Source organism: Panthera leo, chromosome B4 (genome assembly GCF_018350215.1).
Source record: "Panthera leo isolate Ple1 chromosome B4, P.leo_Ple1_pat1.1, whole genome shotgun sequence".
In the NCBI taxonomy this organism is placed as follows: Eukaryota; Metazoa; Chordata; class Mammalia; order Carnivora; family Felidae; genus Panthera; species Panthera leo.
In genome coordinates this window covers 12,438,879-12,461,544 of record NC_056685.1, presented here as the reverse complement: position 1 = coordinate 12,461,544, position 22,666 = coordinate 12,438,879, and the positions used below count along the sequence as shown (strand labels likewise).

Sequence of the window (22,666 nt, the reverse complement as noted above, 5' to 3'; positions counted from 1 at the left end):
AAAGTTGGCAAATAAGGCTTTAGATCAACTCTGGAATACCAAATTCATAATAAATAATGAAGGCCAACCAAGGAGGTCTTGAGGGTTCGTCCCTCCTTCATTGCCTCCTGTCATGAAGCCCACGGGCCTGGGGTGAGAAAGGGGTGGGGAGAAAGAGGAGGAATGAGGCTCCTGGCGGTGTGGCCAGGTCATGGAGGCCGGGTCTTTTGGACTTGACTCCTCTGCAGGTGGGATGTGCTTTCCCTGTGACTCCCCAGGTTGGCTCTGTGCTTCAGCCGCCATGGCTGTCTGGGTACCAGAGTCCCTTCTCAGAGAGTCCCTTCGTGCCCCCCACCCTGTCAAAGAGGGGTTTGGCTGGCGGGTGTCTCCCAAGGCACAAGCCAGTCTCTTGCTGTTTTAGAGCTGAGATTTCAGGACATCGTGGCGTTCCCATCTCACTTCTGGTAGCTGCCTCATTGTTTCCCAGGGCTTCTCTGGGCCTTGGATTGCCTCATGGATTGTGTTAGCCAGGCCCAAATTCCAGAACTTTCCATCCTCCTTGGGAGCCCTCAACGCTGACCACTAATTCATGATAGGGAAGACGTGGGCATTCTATTGAGGTCAGCGCCTGCCCTCCCCTGTGAGGCCGTGTGCAGACAGGCTCCAGGGGATGCAGAGGACGAGGAAGATGTGGGCATTCTGCCACAGCGTCCCCCCTGATCCCCAGCCAGCCGGCCTCTTCTTGTCCCCGGCTCTGTGTCCCTCTCCAGGGAGACAAATGCTCACTGCTTCTTCCTCATCTGCCATGGTAGCATTTCTTGCAGGGAGCTGACCCCAAGTAAAGCTGTAGCCCAAAACACCTCACTTAGGCTGAGTTCAGAAATGCCACTTCAGGACAAATCCTTTCTCCAGGAGCTGTTGGCTCCTTGGAACTTCTCAGGACGTTGCTCAGGTTCGGAAGAAGGTTCTCCGTCAGCAGGGTGCTGACCGTTGACCTAGGGACCGTATGTAACACCGTCTTTGTGTTGCAATTCTAGTGAGGACCGAGTCATTGAGCACTACAAGAAACTGAACGGCCAGACCAGAGGTCAAGCAATTGTAAAGTAAGTGGCCTCTCCCAGTGCCCACGAGGCTGTGTTTGTGTGTGTTCATACAGCATGTGGCAGGGTTGTTCAGTTCTGTTCGCAAAGACACATAACTCCCGGGGGGGCGACGAGGGTTCAGTTTCAATTTTCAGGTAAATAATCACTCTGAGAGCTTTGTCACGCACACACATAAATATGTCTCTGATTCCAGACCTGCCGAATAACCACCTGTGTGTGTGTGTGTGTGTGTGTGTGTGTGTGTGTTCTCTCTTCCCAGCTACATGAGCATCGTGGAGTCTCTCCCAACCTACGGGGTTCACTATTATGCAGTGAAAGTAAGTACCAAGCCTGCCCTAAAAAAAACCAGAAACACTTCTCAGTTTTCCCTTTTTAATCTTACTGAAGATTTTGGGGGGTGGGGACGGATAGGCATGATAGAGGACTTGCTCGAGATGATTGTGTGCTGAGGAGGGTTGGGGCGCTGGAACATTCACCCCACGTCGGAAGACTTGATGCAGTCACTTTCCAAAACTCACGTTCTCTTAGGTAAAGTGGGTATAATGAATCCCTTCTTCCTTTGATTCTCAGAAGAATCCTGGGACGTCAGGGCCGCAGATCCTCTCAGTAGGACGATTCCCTCTGAAGGCAGTGAACTGTGGAGAACAAAAACCTAAAGCAGAATCAGCAATGTTTTTCTTGGTGGTCAAATGCCACACAGGCAATTTTGGAGGAGGAGGGCCGGCATTAGAGGCTGACAAATTAAGCTCATGGCTGTTTAAGAAGACAAGATGTGTCTTCTTAAATGTTGTGATGGCAAGTCCCATGGAACATGAACCCTGTGCTCAATTTTTCTTGATTTTACCGTAATGCTCCAGACTGGGATCCCTTCATTGAAATAATAGATAGTGACATGCCCGTGTGCCCTTATCTGTGATGAGACAGGATAATTTCCCTTCTTTAATTGACCCCAACATGGAAAGATTAAGTCCTTGCCCAAAGTCCAGCTGAAATGAAAACATTTCTGAATGCTAGACAGTTCAACCAGCCAACCTGAGATTCGCTTGCCCGTTTACCAGTTTCTCTCCCCGTGTTTCCATCCAGCTGTATTTTTAATTCCCTTGGACTAGAACGTACTCTCTGCTACATTTATCTTTGTGTCACTCATTGCGGCTCGCACAGCACTTTGTATGTTTCGTTGCCTGTATCTTCTGCTAAAGTGCAGCCTTCCAATGGCCAGGACAGTGTGTTGCATTCCTTTTTTCATTCCTGGAGCCCTGTAAGTGCCTGGCACATAGTAGATACTCGGTAAATATTGACTAAATAAGTGTTTATTGAGAATTGAATTGGGTAGTTGCATGTCCCCCTTCCGTGATGGGAATGAATGTTGGAACTGTATTTGCGGAGCCCGGTTATGAGGCACACGCGGGAACCCCAGTCCTACCCAGCAGCTCAGCTGAGGTCTTTTTTTTAATGTTTATTTATGTTTGAGAGACACAGAGAGAGCACAGGGGAGGAGCAGAGAGAGAGGGGGACACAGAATCCGAAGCAGGCTCCAGGCTCCGAGCTGTCAGCACAGAGCCCGACGCGGGGCTCCCACTCACGAACTGTGAGATTATGATGTGGGCCCAAGTCAGATGCTTCACCGACTGTCAGCTCAGGATCTTTTAAAGCCTGGAATGGTTAAATTCTTCCTGATGTCCTACCAAAGCTCTCCCCACCGAGGGAAGCCTTAATCCCTCTTCTCCATCATTCATGGAACTCTTAGAACTGTCCCAGCCATTCCTGCCCAGAAGTTCTCAAGCCTGAGCTGTAAGTCTGTCATGAGGAGTATCCCCTGGCCTTTTTAGCGTCTCCTGTCCCACTCGAGGAAGGTGAATCCACTGTGGAGACCAGCTCTCTATGAGGTGGCACCTTGAGATGTGCCCATTGAAGTCAGCGGGCAGTCGGCTCCCCCAAGGGAAATTGGACACTTTATGATATGACCTGAGGCTCAAAATTCCCCGCACTGGCTGCCAGCGTTCCACACACAGCCAGTGAGGGTTGTAGAGTCTTCATCCCCTTCACCATCTGGTTACCATAAAGGAAATCTTGGGATCCAACAATAGTTGTTACAAGACGCATTTCATAGAAACTCCTCTCCGTTGTGGGAATATTCTGTGGGGACGTGCAGCAAAGGGGGCTGTGCCCAAGAATAGGGATAAGAAATCCCCTGGACTAGGCTCTCTCATCTGCTGTGTGTTCATAATTTGAGCTCACCTCCATCGCTCATACTGAAAATAGAGATTCTGAAATTCACCCCTCCGGCCCCCCCGACGAAAGTCTGTTGGAAGACTGTCTGTTGGACAGACAGACATCTGTTGGAAGACAGATGTTAGACTGCCGAGAGAGATTGTCATGGATAGAGTGGATGTCTCTGCGCAGGGACGTCATCCAGTCTTTTACTTGCGTAAACACGTGTCCCATCTCTTCGTCAGCCCTGGAGTTTGACAGTAAGGGAGCCCGTGATACATATATGCTTTCTGCCTTACAATAAAACTTCGGGAACGTGCTTTTCTGCAGTTTGCGAGAGACCAGAAACAGACCTTGTGATTTCCAGAGTGCCGGAAGTGCTTGTGTGTTGGCCTCTTGGGACCTCCAGGCTGAAGCCAGGGCTCTCCTCCTCAGGTGGAGACAGAGCACACGTATCCACGCAAGCCCAAACGACTGTATCGAGCCCCACCAGTCGGTGGCCTCCCGATTTCACAGCTGCCGTATTCTCTGGTGTGGTGACACCCAAAGCTGTGGTGGCACTGAGTCCCCTCCTGTGTCGCTCTCAGAGACTGATGTAGGACACAGAGACACTTTCCAGGGACAGAGCTTTTTTTTATACCTTTAAAGGACTATCTTAGGAAATTACATACCTTGAAACTTCTAAAAATTCAAAACATGTTTCTCTGCCCTTTTATCTTTGTGCTTACCTTCAAATAACTCATGAGGATTTAAAAACCATGAAGCCAATTTCGAGTTGTCGAGACAATGGGGTCCGCGGTTATTCGCAGGTGCGGCAGTTAGGACAAATCTAGGGGAAGGCTGCTGGGGATGCCCTGTGTCAGCTCCTAGCTTTCAGGACCTTTAGTTAACAGCTCAGACCCCTCCTCCTTGGATGTAGGATCACACTTTACAATCCGGTGGCAAGGGATCTCTATTAAAGGAGTGAGCAGAGGGGCTTGGTGTTTCTGATTCGGTTCCCAGAAGGTCTGGGCCTTGATTTTGCTACTTTGTCCAAGATGGCACGAGTCACACAATCCAGCTGATCTCTTAAGGGGAGCAGGACTGCAGGGTGGCCCCCGCCCACCCTTCACTGCCATTGGTCTGCTGGAGGGCTGGGGGGTGGGCCCTGAGTAGAGCAGGACCAACCGTTTGCTTTGATTTCTTGGTCGTTAAAATTGGAGGAATCTTGGGGTGCCTGGATGGCTCAGTCGGTTGAGCATCCGACTTCGGCTCAGGTCATGATCTCATGGTCCGTGGGTTTGAGCCCCATTTCAGGCTCTGTGCTGACAGCTCAGAGCCTGGAGCCCCCTTCGGATTCTGTGTCTCCTTCTCTCTCTGCCCCCACTCCCCACTGTCTCTCTCTTTCACTCTCTCTCTCTCTCAAAAATAAACATTAATTTTTTTTTTTTTAATTGGAGGAATCTTAAATGCGTGCTACTGAGTGCAAGAAACCAAGTCGAAGGCTGCATACTGTATGATTCCAACTAGATGACATTCTGGAAGAGGCAAAACTGGCTTCCAGAACCTGGGAGGGGGGAGAAGAAGGGGTGAAGAGGCAGTACAGAGGATTTTTGGGGCAGTGAGGCTACCACTCTGTATATTATCATCATGGTAGATACACATCATTATGCATTCGTCCAAACTCACAGAGTTCACCACCAAGAATGAACTCTAATGTAAACTCTGGACTTTGGGTAACCATGATGTATCCGTGTAGGTTCGTCAAGGTGTAATGAATGTTCCCCTCCGGTGGGGGAGGTTGATAGTGGGGGAGGTTCTGCATGTGGGGGGGTGGGAGGGTATGGGGAACCTCTGTACTTACCTCTCCATTTTGCTGTGAACCTCAGACTTCTCTAAAAACAATTAAATCTTAAAAAAAAAAAAAAGTTTTTTAGAGGAGTCCCCTTCTGTGGTGTTCATGGTCCCTTCTAGCTGTGACAGTCCATGACCGTTTCTCTGCTCAGAAGGTCGTTTTATGAGAATGCTCAGCATCTCTCGGATTCTCTTGAAACCCAAAGCCTTACAAGAAGGACAAAGAACAAGCCTTCGCTACCTACTCATAAAGGGGGAAGCACCGCAGCGTGCTGCTGGCTGGGAACAGAGCTGGGTCCCCACCCCAGGGCATTCTCCAGGGCACTGGTTCACATAACTGAGCACAGTCTGATGAGGGGGCACATCTGTTAAGTGAAAAGTAGGAGGTGGGCTCCATCCATCTCAAGGGATTTACGTTTTCCTTTGTCATCGGACGAGCCCGGAGGCCTTCTCTCCATCCCTGTGTGTGTTCTCTGGCCCTGTATTTACCTATACTCCTTTCGATGTCCTAGGACAAGCAGGGGATACCGTGGTGGCTGGGACTGAGCTACAAAGGAATCTTCCAGTATGACTACCACGATAAAGTGAAGCCGAGGAAGGTAAGCATGGTCTCCTCTGTGGGTGTCCGGCTCTCATAGAGAAGTGAGTAAAAATATTACACGATGCAGCCTCAGGGCCTCCAGGTTTACCAATCCCCAGCTAATTGGAGTGTATACAAATTACTCCACAGTAATCCAATCTGAGTTCCCGGGTAAATATTTTTTTTCCCGGTCACTAGGGAAACCTGAACTGTTATAATTATTTAAGGTAAGGAGACTGGCCCAGCTCTCCCAAAGCAGATTGGCAAAAGGGCTTTGAAGGACTGTCCTATTTGTTAATTTCCTAGTTGGGGGGGTGGGGGGCGGGGGCTTCGTGTACTTGGGAAAGGGAGAGAACATCTCTCTTTAATCTTGAGGCCAATTGGAGCTTTTACAAAGCTGCTTTATGTGTTTCTTTGTGTTTTTTGTTTTGTTTTGTTTGTTTTAAACATTTTAATGTTTATTTTTGAGAAAGAAAGAAAGAGCATGAGCAGGGGAGGGGCAGAGAGAGAGGGAGACACAGAATGTGAAGCAGGCTCCAGGCTCTGAGCTGTCAGCACAGAGCCTGACACAGGGCTCAAGCTCACGAGCCGTGGGATCATGACCTGAGCCGAAGTCGGACACTTAACCGACTGAGCTACCCAGACGCCCCTTGTTTTGTTTTGTTTTGTTTTGTTTTGTTTTGTTTTGTTTTGGATGCTGGGGAGCTAAAAGAAGAAATTGTAAGTCAAAACAGGGTGAAAAATAAAGAAGAGTTAGAGGCATTCCTGCAAATCCAGTAAATATTTTATGGCATATTAGAAGTGATCAGAAATCTGGAAAAAATAAGGTCATCTGCCAAAAAACAAGGGAAGCAGGACAGGGTCTGCAGAGTCATTGTAAATACAAAACAGAGTGTTTGAAAGGGGCACAGTGCTTGAATTTTCTCTGTTTTCATTTACACACATTTTTCAGACCAGAACAAATTGAAAAATTATAATGGAAAAATATCTCTGGGCCAGAGCTGTCATTCAGATCCTCTGGCAGAGGATAATGGAGAGACGGTTTGCAGTTCAAACCCCGAAATACATATTAAAAGTCTATCAAAACCACACTTGCTTTAGGAGGGAGAAAGCAGTATTCGTCCATTATGTCATTCCAGATTGCTTTCCAAGCTTCTTTATCCACGAATAGGACTGAAATCCATACTGTGTATCCAAGCTTATCATAGACTATCCGCTGAACATCTGCCCTTAGCCAGCTTCTTTATTAAAATGATAGGGAAAAAAAAAAAATGGCCCCATGCTGGGGAGGATTTTCACTCAATTGATCAGTAAGTCAGTCAAGTTCAAAGAAAAGATCGAGAGCCAGTGAGGGGGGACTTCTCCCTCGGGGACAATTCAGTAGGAACCTGCCTGTCCAGGGGCACACTGTTTCGTGGCTAAATCCAAAACCTCTTGGGTTTCTCCTTAAACCCTGCAAGGCATGAATTAGACCCCGAGTTATTTTTACTCTGTGTTTTCCTCGGTCACGGGGTCTATGCTTCTTCCACACTGTCTGTTTCTCCCTGTTTTCCCTCTGCCCCTTTTCCACATGGCCTTTTGTAAGCTTCTTTGTTTTTTTTTCTTCTTGCATTCACTTTTCCCTCCCTCTCTCTTTTGACATCCCTCGTCCTCTCCTTTCAACCTGCCTGGCCTTTTTTTCCTGCTCACAAGAGCCATGAACCCTCCTAGATCCTTGGACAAAACCCTGGTCACGATCCCTCGGGCCTTTGATCACCTACACTGGTGGAAGATCCAAGCCAATGTGCACCGCAGAGAGTGACCAGGGTTTGTCAAAATGCAGCAGTTGAATTCTGCTTTCCCTGTGCGCATCGGAAAGACAGGCTCACAAGCATTCATCGGCGTTCAGGTTTTAATTTATTAATATGCTTACGCCTGCTTTATTTCTCTAATTGAGATACTCATGAAGATTGCGGAATTAATGGGATAGCACTTGACAGATCGGGGCACCGTGTCCCTGGTGCACCCACCATGTCCCAGACGCTCCATAAATTGTAACTATCCCTGTCGGACTGTGCAGCAGGCTTCAGGATCAGGAGAAGTACATGCCACGGGGGCGGGGGGGTGGGGTTGGGGGAGGGTGGGCGGTGATCAGCCATTGAATGAGAGAATTTACTCTCATGTGTTATGCAGGTCAGCCAAAGAAAAATGTTAAAGGGTCGGTAAATTTATTCAGGGTATTGGCTGTACTCAGACTGAGTTGTTTTGGGAAACGACTGATGCTTCCGTGGCCTCTGAGGACAGAGTTGGGATTCTTGAGTCTCCTGCTAATTGAAGGGCAAGCCAAGCCATCGGAGTCCCCGTGCACCATTCATTCGCTCAGAAAAACGTTTGTTGCGTACTTGCTCTGTGCCCAGCAGAGGGGACGGTGCTGAGGTTTGTCATGCGTCCAAGGCCTGGCCGGGCCCCTCGGGGAGCAAGGCGGGTGATAATTGCGCCGTTGGTGTTCCCAAGTGCTCGAAGAGAGGGTCGGTGAGGGCATTAAAGGAGTCAGGCCGTATAGGAGTCTCGCTGTCTTAGAATCATCGCTCTGGTAGCGTGTGCACGAGGGGCTGGAGAAAATCAGGACTGGAGTCACAAACCTGGGGTATCCTCGCAGGAGCCTGGGCCAGAGCTGGCGGGGGGGCTCAGGCTTGGCTTCAGTCATAGGGGTGGAGAGGGGGACACAGAAGAGATGGTGAGAAGGTAGGTGGGACTGACCAGTTGTAGGAGGCGCGAGGGTGGCGGTCGGAACAGGGGAATCCGAGATGGGTCCCAGCCAGAGTGGGGCGTGTGAGAGGACGTAAGGAGGGCAGTGTGGGACGTGCAGAGTTGGAGGCTTGATGGCACATCTGGGGTGCTGCTGGGGGCTCGGTTGGAGCTCCAGAGTGTCAGGAATTTCCCAAGTATACCGAACGTGCAGAGGAAAGGGACAGACCCTTGGCACGCTGTGAGCAGACCTCCGTTCCCCAACCATGCGTGACCTTCCCTGTGAGACGGAGGTGGGACCCAAACCTTACGTGATTTGGGGAGCCCTCTCTAAGATGTTAATGTGCAGTCTGAACGTGAAATAAGAACGGTCCTCTGCAAGGCCCGTGACAGGAAGAGAGGCCCGCGTTTCGTTAGCCTGACGAGCGTCCATATCTGCAAAGACGTGGGGTGAGGTCTGCAGGGAAACCTGACCCAAGCCGGAGCCGCGGTTGGGCCCGGCAGCAGGGGCAGGCGTCAAGTGCCCAGAGTCTGTCTCCAGGGCTCCAGGCCCGTGATTCTTGGTCTCAGTCGAATACTGGAAACTGACACGAAACTGTCTGAACATGCATGGGCCACAGTCACCCTGTTGCACTGCCCCCCGCCTCTGACCCTCCCGTTGCCCATCTAGAAGGCCTCGCAGACCGGACGTACATGCAGCTGGAGTTGAGGACCAGCACGGCCATCTGGGCTTCCTTTCTGAGCTTGGGGACGGTCGGCCCGGCCCCGCAGGTGTATCTGGCAGTGAGGCAGTGAGCTGCGGTGCCCCGAGGCACAGGTGCCAGGCTGGGCCAGCTCCCCGCGAGGGCGGCCCTCCAGCAGCACCGCTACTCTTGTTCAGGGGCCAGGCGCAGCACCGCCGCGGTGGGCCCCCAACACCACTCAGGAACCCCTCCTTCTTATCTGGAGGCCCTTCTGCAACACCGGCTGTAGCTTCAGCCCAGGCAGGGGCCCTGCCTGACACTCTGACCCAGTTCCAGCAGCCGTGTCACATGGAACCAGCGTTCTGGAAGCCAACATTCAAGTAGAGGCAGTGACGGGGTGAGCCTGCTGCCTTTCCCCTGGAGGGCCTGGAGGCATCCTGGGCTCTGCATCAGCACAGCCAGCGGCGCTCAGCAGCCGTCCTGCGAGAATCCACTCAAGCGTTTCCATATGATCCACCAAAAAAAAAAAAAATTAAAAGGCCGGGAGCCCTAGCTGATTGCTGCCCAGAAATGGGCAGGACCCTAGCTTGTTCCAGGGTGTGCCTGGTTGGGTGCACTTTGCCATTCTGGTTGGCACTCTGAAGCCCCAGTGGCTTTGGGGGATGTGAAGCACGGGTTACCTCCCAGGTGGAATAGAGAGAACGTTTTGGTCCTTGCCTAGTCACACGCTCCTACCTGCTCCCCGCACTTTCTAAACAGATGGGCTCCAGCTTGCAGAAGAAGCTGCTGCTGTTTGTCAGAAGAAAACCAGCTTCTTTGTCCTCCGGGCACACGTGTCGGGAAGAGGTAGACACGTGGGGACACCCGAAAACCGTGTTTTGGCTTTTGTCTACGTTCAGAAGCTCAAGGCCAACTTCAGAAATGTTTTAGAACTACATGTGCAGAAAAATAGCACGCACTCCCCCAAAAAAGCTCAAAAAAATCAAAATGGAACTAAATCAAAATAGAAATTTATAATTCATTCATGTGCCCCAGAACATGGACCCTTGCTTGCATATATGAGTTTGGTTTTTTTTAATTTTTTTTTTAACGTTTATTTATTTTTGAGACAGAGAGAGACAAAGCATGAACGGGGGAGGGGCAGAGAGAGAGGGAGACACAGAATCGGAAGCAGGCTCCAGGCTCTGAGCCATCAGCCCAGAGCCCGACACGGGGCTCGAACTCACAGACCGCGAGATCGTGACCTGAGCTGAAGTCGGACGCTTCACCGACTGAGCCACCCAGGCGCCCCATTTTTTTAATGTTTATTTTTGAAAAAGAGAGCATGAGTAGGGAAGGCAGAGAGAGAGAGGGAGGCTCTGCGGTGTCAGCACGAGCCCAGTGCAGGGCTTGAACCCACAAACCTTGAGATCGTGACCTGAGCCAAAATCATGAGTCGGACATTTAACAGTCTGAGCCACTCAGGCGCCCCTGTTATAAGCTCTTAAATATCCTGCCACCAGCTCTCATCAAATCCTTCCGTTCCTCCCGTTCACCCACGGACGAGTTCCCTCTCACCCTGGGTCTGCCTCCCCACTCCTGAACCCCGAGATGTTTTTACTAAAATACCGTGTCACACTTTGCAACCTCCCTCTCGGCTCCCTCAGCTCACCTGTCTTGCTTCCACCGCTGTGGTTGGACAGCTTGTGCGCACAGTTGAGAACGTAGCCCGCGAGTTCGGGAGCAGCAGCGTCCACGCGTCTGACTTTGTGGGTTTGGCACTGGTGAGAAGAGGGGAAGGAGGGTCACGGCAGTCGGAAAATAAAATCTTGCAGCTGCCGAGATGATGCTATCCCATTTTCTCCTAGCTACCACATCCCATGGTAGCATGCACGTGCTTGTGTGCGAGGGGAGCCCTGCCTGGCCTAAGTAAGAGGTTCTCGATTTCCGAAGTGGCCGTCCTGCCGGCCTCAGGGAATAATGCAACCTTGTCGGCTCGGCACTGGGGCACCCGGGGTGAATCTCGAGCTTCATCTTAGTTTGCGTTTATGGCCAAAGAGACGTGAGCTGAGTTCCAGCGGCGCAAAGGGACTGTGGGTGGTGATGTGCCACGCCGCGGATCAGCTGCCCCGTGGCTTTTAGACACCTGCACCAGCACAGGCAAGAGGTTTTCCTCTTTCCTCCTTGGGAACGTTGGAATGAAAATTAAACGACAGATTTGAGGAGGCATTGGTTATGAACACTGGCAGAAGCAGCATCACGCCGGGCAGAGATGCTCAGGCTGGATGAAACCTGTCACGTAGGCTTCTCTCTTTTAGAGGAGGACCTTGCATTCCTTAGAGCAAAGCCGAGAAAGTCCGAAAGCTGGAGCTCTGGGACAACGTGTCCCTTCCCTGAAGCGTGAGGACCAGAGGTGTTGGGACGTGATCCCACGCTCAGGACTCTGCTCCCACCAGGGCCACACTGAGCCACTCAGGAACTGCCACACCGCTGCAGTTTGCACTCTGAAGACCTGTGGACGCTCTGGCCCCGTGGAAGCATCAGAAGCCATCGTAAATTACAGGAGAAAAGGCTTTCCGAATGGGGCACCAAGAAGGTGCAAGTGATCCCTCCTGAGGGCTGAGGCTGTAAGCGTTAGGGGACAAAGAGTACGAAACACGTGACTCCAAAAACCTCCCTAGAAAGAGTCTGCAATATCTGTTAATCATCCTGTATGGCTGCAGCCCACTGGCCAGCCCCCATCTACTGAAATCCACCCCCCGGGGAGGAATGCCAGTGAGCTCCTTATTACATACTCAGCAGACAGCATTTACTTATTTATTTGATATGCAATTAGGGGCGCCTTTATGTACACTTAGGCGCACAATTAGGAGCACTGCAGGGTCCCCTCTGAGACATTAGGAGAAGGAACCAGAGTCAGTGGTCTGCCCCCTGTCCCCCTGGGCAGGCGTGTAGCTTCCTGTGGTTCCCGAGAGCATTTCGGAAGCAGGGGCTTTAGCTCAGGGAATTGATGCATTACTGTCACCTTCCCAGATTAGTAAAGATTTTTGATGATGAGACAGGAAGAGAAAATAATATTTACAGGAAATATTCCATTAACTATGAACTGCGTCCCAGCGGAGTCAGCCGGCTTCAATTATTCAGTACTAAGCACTCCATTAAGTGCCCTGCCGACTTACTGTTCCGCTTCTGTTTGGACGCACTTGACTCGTTGTCGGGCTGCTGAGCCCTCTGCCTTGGCAGGCCCTGGGTGGGCACCTCCCTCATTCCACTGTCAGGATCCCTCTTGGAAACCACACCCTGTGCACCGCCCCCGGGGCAGGGCGGGTGGAGGGAGAACCCCACTTGATGCACTGAGCGTTCTTAGCATTTTGCCGCCTTTGCTCTTTCACACTGTTGGGTCAGAGGGCCCCCGCCGGTTGCCCCTGTCCTGTCCACAGATCTCCCTCCATGCAGACCCAGAAGGGTGCAGGGGCTGTGGGTGACAGACGCCGGCCACGGGTCAGCAAGAGGGGCCTGCGAGGGGAAATGGGGGTGGGGGTGAGTTAGCATCTTTAAGTCCCCAAGAAAAAGGGGGAAAGAAAGCAATTACAGTGTAAGAAAGTTGAGATGCCCTTCCCAGAACATCCGTACGAGACGTCCTGTTCCCGAAGCACCATTACTGGGTGTGGCTGAATTCTCTGTCTGGAATGGGAATCCCAGGCTCTCCTCCTGTACAAGAATTGCAGTCACCAGAAAGCACCGCGCTTTAGAACGTCAGTAGAGGGTGTGAAGTCTGAAATCCTCCCCCAAAAATGGTCCCCCCTTGAGAAGTGCCTCTTGCGGGCCTGGCACTGCTCTGGGCCCTACACATGTCACAGCGAACCAAAGAGGCCTTGCTCTCACGGAGCTTACAGCCCAGCGGGGAAGAGGGTGAGGAGATGGTGTTAAGTCCATCTACAATATACGGCATCAGAGTATTCAGTTCTAGGAAGACAAGAAGTCAGAGCAAGGAAGAGTGGAGGAATGGATGGTCAGGAGTGGTCTCTCCAAGGAGGCGACGTTCCCTGTAGGAGGTGGCACATCAAACCCCTGGGAAGCAGGGGAGAATCCGCAGGAAGTACTTCCAGGATTAAGGCCAGTGGGGAAGGGGAAGGAGCACGCAGACAGGGGAGCTGAGCTAGGAGGCAGTGGGAGGAAGCTCTGTAGCTTGGGGAGGAGCCCTCAGAGGCCTCACCAGGGGACCGGGGGCGGAGGCTAAGCCCCAGCATCCACCAATCACTAGATGTAAGTGACCCACAGAGAAGGGGTCCTGGACTTGGGCGAGGTGGCTCCCCACAGCGGAGGGCGATTCCGGGAGAGGGGGTGAGTTCTACAGTCCCAGAGGGAGAGGCCGCTCCGTATGGCACCGTGGCTTTTTTTGTTTTTAATATTTATTTTTGAGAGAGAGTGTGTATGAACGGGAGAGGGGCAGAGAGAGAGGAGAGAGCCAGAATCCCAAGCAGGCTCTGCACGGTCAGCACAGAGCCCGACAAGGGGCTCGAACTCATGAACCGCGAGATCATGACCTGAGCCGAAGTCGGACGCTTAACCCACTGAGCTCCAGGCACCCCAGCCCTGTAGCTTTTACGGCATGGTTCTCAGAGCGTGGCCGTGGACCAGCAGCATCCACATCACCTGGGGACATGATCAAAATGCACACTCCACGTCTCCACTGGAGACGTGGGGACTCAGACCCTCAGAGGCTGGGACTCGCGTTGTTTTCACAAGCCCTCAAGAGGTTCGGATGCCGCACGTGGTTTGCAGACCACTGCTCTACAGACAGGTCACAGGGAACTTTCTTTGTGATTCTACCTCGTGGTTAGTTGTGAAGATAGTCTCGTCAGAGTTAAAGTCAGAGTTAAAGTCAAACTCCGCCCTGGGGCAGCTCTACTTCAAAAAAAAAAAAAAAAATCTTTGTAAGCCAGTGGTCCACAGCAAATCTCAAAATCTCCACCAACAAAGAATGTGGATGCTATTAATTCACTCACGCCCAGCATTTTCAGGGAAGTTGTGTGGCCACCCATTCGCCGTGTGCCTCTCTTTTTATGTCCGTGAGATGGAGACTTGGAACCAGGAGCCCTCGTCTGATTTTCTCCATCTTGAACGTTTCCATCTCAGAGTTTTATTTTCTGTCTCAAAACGCTGTTGCCCTTGACGTAGCGAATATCGTTCGTCTCTTTTATGCTGAGCAGGAGAGCCAGAATCGCCGGGAAGAGAAAACAGTATCTCTTTGTTAAGAGGACGGATTTTTTTTTCTTGGTCATTGGATCTGGGAACCCAAGGTCCTTCCGTTCCCACGAGTGCCGTGAAGGCCGTTCTGGAACCTCGTCCTGAGTTACCCAAAACGCCAAGGACACCAATCTGTATCTTGTGGCATTCTTGTTAAAACGGTCCCCACAATATTCACGCTGCCGTCAGACTGTCACTTTTGGAGAAGAGGAGGTCTGGGAGCGGAAGATGAAAGCACTGTGCCGTCCAGGTGGATAATCCTCAGACAGAAGCTGTCACGGGAGAGCAGTTTCTCTGCAGAGGGGCAGAAGGAGAGAAATGTAGTCATTCCTTGAGGAGACGCGGTGCAAATCTCTCCTGGGGCGATCTGCTCGGAGGTACCTCTTGGAGGGGGGTGCACTTGGCCCCGAAGGTCCCACCCGAAGGGCCCTGGGGTACTGGTTTCAGGGATTAGCCTCCAGGCCTGGCCTAACCCTTTGGTGCCACGTTCCTGTGCCCACCTCCTACCCTCATCTGTAGTGGTAAGATATCTGGTCTGATGGTCATGACCCCTCAGTCCCAATTCCAGCACTGCACCACAAGTCATTTCCCTGGGCCTACGTTGCCTCAGCAGCAAGGCGGTTGATACAGATGATCAGGACTCTTGAGGTGGAGACAACCTAGAAACAGTTAAGGAGAGTGAAACAAGAGGCACCCTCATTGTAAAGCCCCAAAGGAGCAACTAATAAAAGGAGAAATGAAAAAGAACATTGGCTCAAAAAAGTGGTAGAGGGAGAAAATGTCCATTTAAAAAAAAATTTTTTTTTTAATGTTTATTTATTTTTGAGAGAGAAAGAGAGAGAGAGAGAGACACCGAACATGAGCACGGGAGGGGCAGACAGAGGAGACCCAGAATCGGAAGCAGGATCCAGGCTCTGAGCTGTCAGCACAGAGCCTGACATGGGGCTTGAACCCACAAACTGCGAGATCATGACCTGAGCCAAAGTCTGACGCCCAGCGGACTGAGCCACCCAAGCGCCCCTAAAAAAATTTTTTCAATGTTTATTTTTGAGAGAGAGAGAGAGAGACAGAGACAGAGCACGAGCAGGGGAGGGGCAGAGAGAGAGAAGGAGACACAGAATCGGAAGCAGGCTCCAGGCTCGGAGCTGTCAGCACAGAGCCTAACCTGGGGCTTGAACCAACAAGCTGTGAGATCATGACCTGAGCCGAAGTCGGACGCTAAGCGGACTGAGCTACCGAGGCGCTGAAAGTGCCCATTTCTAAGCAGGTGAACCCCTAGCTGTCTTTGACTGTTGTCCGGTTTGGACAGAGCCTGAGGTGGACCTGATGAGATGAGCTGTTCTCCTCCGTGGCACGCCCGTCCCTTTTGTGATGCGTGAGTTCTCCTAGGGCTCAGTTACTTCCCACAGCAGTGCCCGGTCTCAGGCTTCTTGTCCTCCTGAAGCGGGCGGGCACGTGTGACAGCACAAAGGAGGCCATATCAACCGCCAGGTTGATGGCATGGAGAGTAGGGTCAAACACAACCATTAGGTATTTAAAACACGCAAATAAACGCCCAGCTAGACAGGCCAGAGTCCCCTTGAGGCTGACCGGCTTCTAAATAAGTCACAGATTCCCATTATTCAGGGAGCCCCACTGACCTTAGATGCAACTTGAAGAAACAAATTAAAACCAAACACTGTTGTCAGACCCCAGACCTCTGCAGAGGGACATCCGGTAACCCCACCCACCCCAAAAGGAGCCATGATCCAGTAGTGACTTGGGAACAGATTTGGTTTCTCTGGCTTCAAACCCAAAGACTTTGCTAGTCTAACAAGAATATTGACCACCTGGGTCCCAAAAGGCCGATCTCTGTTATCTCACACGGTTTTCTAAAAACGGGTCCTTCCCGGGGCGCCTGCCTGGCTGGCTCAGTCCGTTAAGAATTCGACTTCAGTTGGGGCACCTGGGTGGCTCGGTCGGTTAAGCATCCGACGTCGGCTCAGGTCATGATCTCATGGTCCGTGAGTTTGAGCCCCGCGTCGGGCTCTGTGCTGACAGCTCAGAGCCTGGAGCCTGTTTCGGATTCTGTGTCTCCCTCTCTCTCTGCCCCTCCCCTGTTCATGCTCTGTCTCTCTCTGTCTCAAAAATAAATAAACGTTAAAAAAAAAAAATTATAAAAAAAAAATTCGACTTCAGTTCAGGTCATGATCTCGTAGTTGACGAGTTTGAGCCCTGCATCGGGCTCTGTGCTGACAGCTCAGAGCCTGAAGCCTGCTTCAGATTCTGTGTCTTCCTCTGTGTCTGCCCCTCCCCAACTCACGTTCTGTCTCTCTCTCTCTGTTAAAAATAAATAGACATTAAAAAAATTTTAATAAAAATAATAAATAAATAAATAAATAAATAAATAAATAAGGGTTCCTTCCCTAGATAAAAACTGGGACAGTCCTGTAACTTGTCTGATCACTCCCAAGAAATAAATAAATACAAAGTCTCACGGTCACGTTGAATAGCAAAATTAACTCTATGAAGTAATTAGAGTCCTAATACCCAAAGCTCCAAACCTGACTTCAAGTTAAATCTCCTCCCCTCTCCCGCTCACCTGGCCATCCTGCTCCTCGTCATCTTGATTTCTTGAGCAGGAAGGAGCCAGTCAGCAGTTTGGGATTCCCCCAACTTGAGGGGGCTCCCGTCAAGTTCTCCCGGCGACCCTAGTGAGCACGGTCTCCAGTAAGTTTGCTGCAGGCACCCTCCACTTCCCTCCCCAGGTAGGGGGGAGGCTCACAACACCTCTCTCTCCCCCTAAATTCCTCCCTCAGTTTCCACCTTGCCAGACATTTTATACCCCAATTGAGGGTGAGGGGTTTGGGGGTTATCTCAACTAGAGGCTTAAAAATTTTTTAATTGTTTTAACTGCGATAAAATACACATAGAATTTACCACCGGAACCATTCGTACTTGTCCAGTTTGTTGGTATTAAGTATATCCACATGGTTGTACAGCCAATCTCCAGAACTTTTTCACGCCTGAAACTCTGTCCCCCCCCCCCAAACAACCACCTGCACGTGCACACGCTCCCCCCTCACCCCCAGCCCCTGGGACCCAGGGTTCTGCTTCGTGTTTCTGTGAGTTGGACGGCTCTGGGAACTTTGTGGAAGTAGAATCATCGAGTATTTGTATTTCTGTGACCATGGGGTTTTAGTATCAAAACCAGGATGCTTCAGACAGTGGAAGACGCCCTCGTGAGCAGTCACACCATGACATCAGACCGACCAGGTCTGTCGCAGCAAAGCAAGGCGTGTGCTGGCCCGTCGAGTTTGTTCTTTACCCGTTTTTTGGCCTCTATTCCTGGGTGGTCTGCTTACTACCCATTGGTCTCAGCCAATGTTTCCACTTTCATATTCCATACATGGTTCTGCCCACAGAGCACAGGTCATCACAAACTTGTGTTGAGCCAAGTTGGGGAGACTCCAGAGAGCCCTGGCCAGTGAAATCCTGGACCATTTAACCACCCAGTTCTTTCCAGCATCACCAGCAGGTGTTTCTGACGGCTACATGAGGCTTTACGAGTCTCCTCACCAATTCCTGTAATCGTTCTAGGAAGTATTTCCTGCCATCAGATGTGGCCCATGGACTCCCCCCGGACGACAGCAGACTTAGCTTCCTTGTGCTGAATGTTCCTGTTTCGGCCTTTTATTAGGAGGGCAAAGAGCCAAAGGGGCTGTGGATGCCCGTCTCTCCAGGCCTCTTGTTCGCCTGGAAACCAAAACCCAGCCCTTCGCGGTGATAGGCATTAGGGGCCCCAGCTGAGAGAATTGCCCCTACGTGCGTGCACACATGTAGATCTTTAAGTACAGCCTTGACTTTATGCTTGCAGCTGTGGGGTGTGAAAACCCATAAAAAAAACAGATCACTAACCAGATTTCTCACCAGCCTGCTCCGGGAAAGACTACAGGTCACCCAGCAGCAGAGGAGAACATTCCCCCGGAGATGCCTCCACCCAGAGCTGTCAGGCAAGGGGAGATCAGGTATCATCCTTAGAGGCCAACACAGCAGATCCGAGGGGAGGGGCCTGGTCAGAGGACCTTCCAACGGGTGAGGGATACGTTATAGGGTGAAGGAACACCACTAGGGGGGCGTGTTGAGGGGGCTTTTATCCTGGATTCCTGGCTCCTTTCAAGCAGTGGCTCCTTTCAAGTAGTTAGTTGTAACTAAAGAGCGTCTTGTGATTCACGGTTAACCCACGCGAAGATTTGCCAGTCAGGAGCACGGGCGAACCCCCGGGGAGCTCTCGGTGGCTGCCCATCTCTTCCCCCAAGCCCTGGGCACCCTCAGCCTGCTTTCGGTCTCTGGATTTGCCTCTTCCAGACATTTCATGTGAGTAGAATCCTAGAATCTGTGTTCTTGGAGTCTGGCTTCATCCACTTAGAAGGTTGGCCAAGGCCATTCCTGTTGTCGCCTGAATCGGGACTTTGTTCCTCTTTGGCTGAAGACTATCCCATTGTCTTCTGAGGCTTCCTTCAACATTTCCTGCATTCATTTAGCAAACCCACACCCACAAGTGGTGCCTTTGGGTCTTTGCATCTGCTCTATTCCCTCATAAGGCGTATGGCTTTGCCCCCAGTTTCCTCCTGAAAAGACTCAGCTGTCCCTTCAGCGATGCTTTCCCCAACCACCATATCGACGGTGGCAACCCATGTCCTATCTTCTGTTTGTCCTTGGAACCTGTTTTCCTTTGACTTCCTAACTGCATGGTTTTCTTAGGTAGTTGCCTGCCCGCCCCCCGTCCCACAAAAATGTATGGATTCTCTTATATACCTACATACCTAGATCTGCTGCTTAGCACAGTGCCTGACACACAGTAGATATTCCATAAGTAGCTGCGACACGAATAAAAACAGCTGAATATTGGCTTGTGTGGCACCAGCAGTTGTGAGGCTGTCTCCACGTGGACGTGTGCAGTGGCCACAAGGATAAGTACGTCACTCCTGTAAGGAAGGGTTTGAGCGTTCCGGTGAGAGTGAGCCCTTTATAAGCAAGGGGAAGGGAGGCAGGAGGCCCCGGCGCTTTTCACAGCGCAGGTTTGTTGTTGGGAAGATGAAAAGCATAAAAAGTTCTTTCCATCTGGACCGTCCTTTGATTTATTTATTTTTATTTTTATTTTTATTTTTGTCTCTTGGACCAAAAAGAGCCACAAAGCTAACAGTCACTGGACATCAGAAGTGCCGTCGCTGGGGTGCTGCGGGCCGTGGTACAGCACTGGCTAGTCTGGACACCTTTTCTTTCTCCGAAGCAGGAAGCGTTAGGCTGGGAAACCCTGCTTGTCGGCTCCAGTCACCGTGTTTTTGTCTTGGGAAACCTATCAGGTGGTTTGTGCTGAGCCAGGCACAAATGAGGGAGCTCGGGGAGATTTTGTCTTTGTGAACGAGCATGATTCTAAGGGGAAACCCAGGTTAGCCTCACCTTCCTGAAACTGTGAGCCTGTGGAACACCCGATGCCGGCACAGCCGGAAAGAACCGCGTGGCGAGGCCCTCACCCCCAGCTCCCTGGGGCTCCGTGTGAGCCCTGCCCCGCGTGAAGCCTCCCGAAGAGCCTGAAGCCAGTTGAGGCACTTTGTAGGCAGAAGGAGCTGTGGGAGTCCCTCCAGGTCTGGAGAATTCCAGCTTGGGACCATAGACTTCCCCCCACCCCCAACCCCGTTCCCTGTGGGATAGAGTTTAGTTCAGACCATGGCTGCCAGAAGGCTGTGGTTCCTGGGCTGTGGCTCTTGGGCTGGCCCCCAGTACCACTTCCCTGTTGCCATATCCCTTGCAGCTGAGAGATTTACTCGTTAACCCCCGCCGGGGTTCTTCATGATGTGGACGTTGACTGAATTTTGTGCGGTGGATAAGCATTCAGATACCAGCTCCCATCATTGATCACCTGTGTGACTTCAAGAAAGTGACTTAACCTCTCTGAACCTTGCTGCCATAATGCCTACTTCCTAAGCTCTTTTCTCAGCAGATCATTGTTGAGTGCCTAGTACCCCCTGGGAATTGCTGTAGGTGCCAGGAAAGTAACTTCAGGAGGTTCCTAGTCTGGTAGGGAGGACCTTTAAGCGAAAAAAAAAAAAAAACAGTTGAAGTACAGGATGGTCATTGCCTTGGCAGAAGTACATATGTGGATGTCCGGGGGAACTAGCCCAAGCTGGGGGTGGGGAGAGCTCTGGGAAGAAAGCCTGGATTACAGCAGGCTGCTGAGTCCAAGTATGGGTTTCCTCCTCTGCTCCCCACCCTTACTCCCCCAAATTTACAGTTGTCCAAACTGACCTGTCCAATCCAAGGAAGAGGGTAGAAAAGCAGAGTTGTAAATAGGACCAGTCCTTCTGGAAACATCCTCTCTTCCCCCTTCTTTCTGGGAAGGAACAGTGTGGCACAGAAACAAAACCTCTCCAGCAAGAAGATCCAGAGGGAGAGGTCCCCAAAGTCCAGCAGGGCCCCAGCTGCAGGGATGGCCGCCCAGGGGAGGGGCCGGACCCCCCAGCAGACAGTCTGAAGTGGGGCAGTCCCGGCCTCCCCACCTCTGCTGGCTGCCGTCCCCCCTGCAAGGGCAGCCAGCAAGACCACAAGCATTCTCTGCTGCAGCCTGGCTTGAGAAGCAGGCTGCCAGCCCCCTGGTCCGGTGTCCATCGGCCGAAGCTCTAAGACCCTTCGAACCGGGAGCGCCCGGAGCTCACACCTGAGGTCCTAGCAGCAGGCGGCCAGCCTCTCCCATGGCACCCACAGAAACCACAGGTCTGCGAGACCTTGCTCCCAGGGGACCGGCCAATTCTTGAGGCACTAGGTGTTTTAAAGTCTACACAAGCTGCTCTTAAGTAATTATTCCCAAAGAACCCTTGCTGCCTTACTAATTTCTTTTGTTTTTTACGGTAGAGGATTGTCCTGTTAGGTTTTTTTGTTTTGTTTTAAGCTCGATTAAACCAGGTTTTAGCGAGGAGTCTATACCTGTTTTTCTATGGAGAGCTGCTTGCCAACCTGTTCACCATCCTGTCCTCGTCTTCCTCGGAGTCGGATGGCCTCCACCAGAGAAACGAGGTATTACGGTGATGCTTTGCCCCTGGACAGAGCCACCAGCCATAAAGGATGGATAACTGCCACCCTTCCCCTCCCCCACCCCCCCCGCAAAATGAAAAATACAGGTTTTCCCCCAAAGTCTGCTCTCCAAGGTAATCCAAACAAAAACCCTTCACAGCGGTCCAAAGAGGGAAATCCTTGCCATTCCGGGTGAAAACGGCCCATCATAATTTTCCCTCCAGATGTGCTAAATGTCTCCAATTAGTTCCCTCTGTGAAGCATCCCATGGACGTAAGTCATGGCAGGTGTGAGGAGCCTTGAAGGTTGTTTCACTTTTTTTGAGTTTTCATTTTAATTGCAGGTAGCACAATGGAGTATTAGTTTCGGGTATGCAGTATGGTAATTCAGCACTTCGACAGATCACCCTGGGCTCACTGGGACAGATGTGCTCCTGAATCTCCACCTCCTATTTAATCCAACCTCCCATCCGACCCCCACCCTCAGCCTTGAAGGTTTCTGTAAAGGAAAGCCTGGAGCTTGCAAGGTCGAGCTGCACAAAACTGGACCCCAGTGTTCACTACTTTAAAAAAAAGAAAAAGAAAAAGGCAAAGCTAGACCCAGATAGCTGGCCTGGCCAGCTTCTCCATTCAGGACTAACCTTTGTGCATTCCCCAGAGACACTCTGAGGAGGGAGGAGCTTACCTCAGGAGGTCAAGGACAAGGGAAAGACCCTTTCAGCTTCTCTTTAAAAGTTCCTACATTTGCCATACTTTGTGGTAAGATCTTTCTGTAAGGAAGACCAAAGTCCCCGCAAAAAAATAGAGATGCCCTCCAGGGAGAACAATAAAAGGAAATGAAGTCCAGTGGGGGTGGGGGGAGGGAGGGAGGGAGTAAAAGTGACCTGTTTCTCTGGGCCTGTGAAGTACTTCTTGACCCTCTATCTCTTTTGCCCAAGTGATGATTCTGAAGCCAAAGGAAGCTAAGAGGTTTCTGATGGGTTAAAGAGAGGTCATCCATTAAAGGGTCAAGGCCTGGTGCTCTGAGCATCTGTCGCTGAATTAACCAAATCAATTTAGAGCTTGTGTAGTCTGACAGCAAGGAGTAGGCAGCCAGCCTGAGCAACATCTTGATTCCATTAGGTCTGGCTGCTGAGAAAAATTAGCCATTGTTTTCCTTGCTGGGTATGTGGCCCTTTGGGGAGAAAATAGATGCCAGGGAGCCCTCCTTCGGTGCAGGTAACAAAGGACATACTCCTCTTCACTTGGTAAGCTAATTATCTGTGAACGTGG

General features: G+C 51.2%; 1 protein-coding gene and 1 long non-coding RNA gene across 8 annotated transcripts in view; one reads left to right on the top strand and one right to left on the bottom strand.

Moving 5' to 3' along the window:
• FRMD4A (FERM domain containing 4A) overlaps window positions 1-22,666 on the top strand; it is a 614,500-nt gene that overhangs the window by 521,646 nt on the left and 70,188 nt on the right. For all 7 annotated transcript variants that reach the window (XM_042944929.1, XM_042944928.1, XM_042944927.1 and 4 more), the window contains 3 exons: window positions 1,017-1,082; window positions 1,342-1,399; window positions 5,639-5,725. In XM_042944929.1, coding sequence (XP_042800863.1) covers window positions 1,017-1,082; window positions 1,342-1,399; window positions 5,639-5,725 — 211 coding nt within the window. The remainder of the gene's footprint in view (window positions 1-1,016; window positions 1,083-1,341; window positions 1,400-5,638; window positions 5,726-22,666) is intronic.
• Window positions 10,568-15,107, bottom strand: LOC122223884. The gene is made up of 3 exons (XR_006204554.1): window positions 14,853-15,107; window positions 14,105-14,639; window positions 10,568-10,876 (listed from the first exon to the last, which is right to left on the bottom strand). It is a non-coding gene; the product is annotated as an uncharacterized LOC122223884 (long non-coding RNA).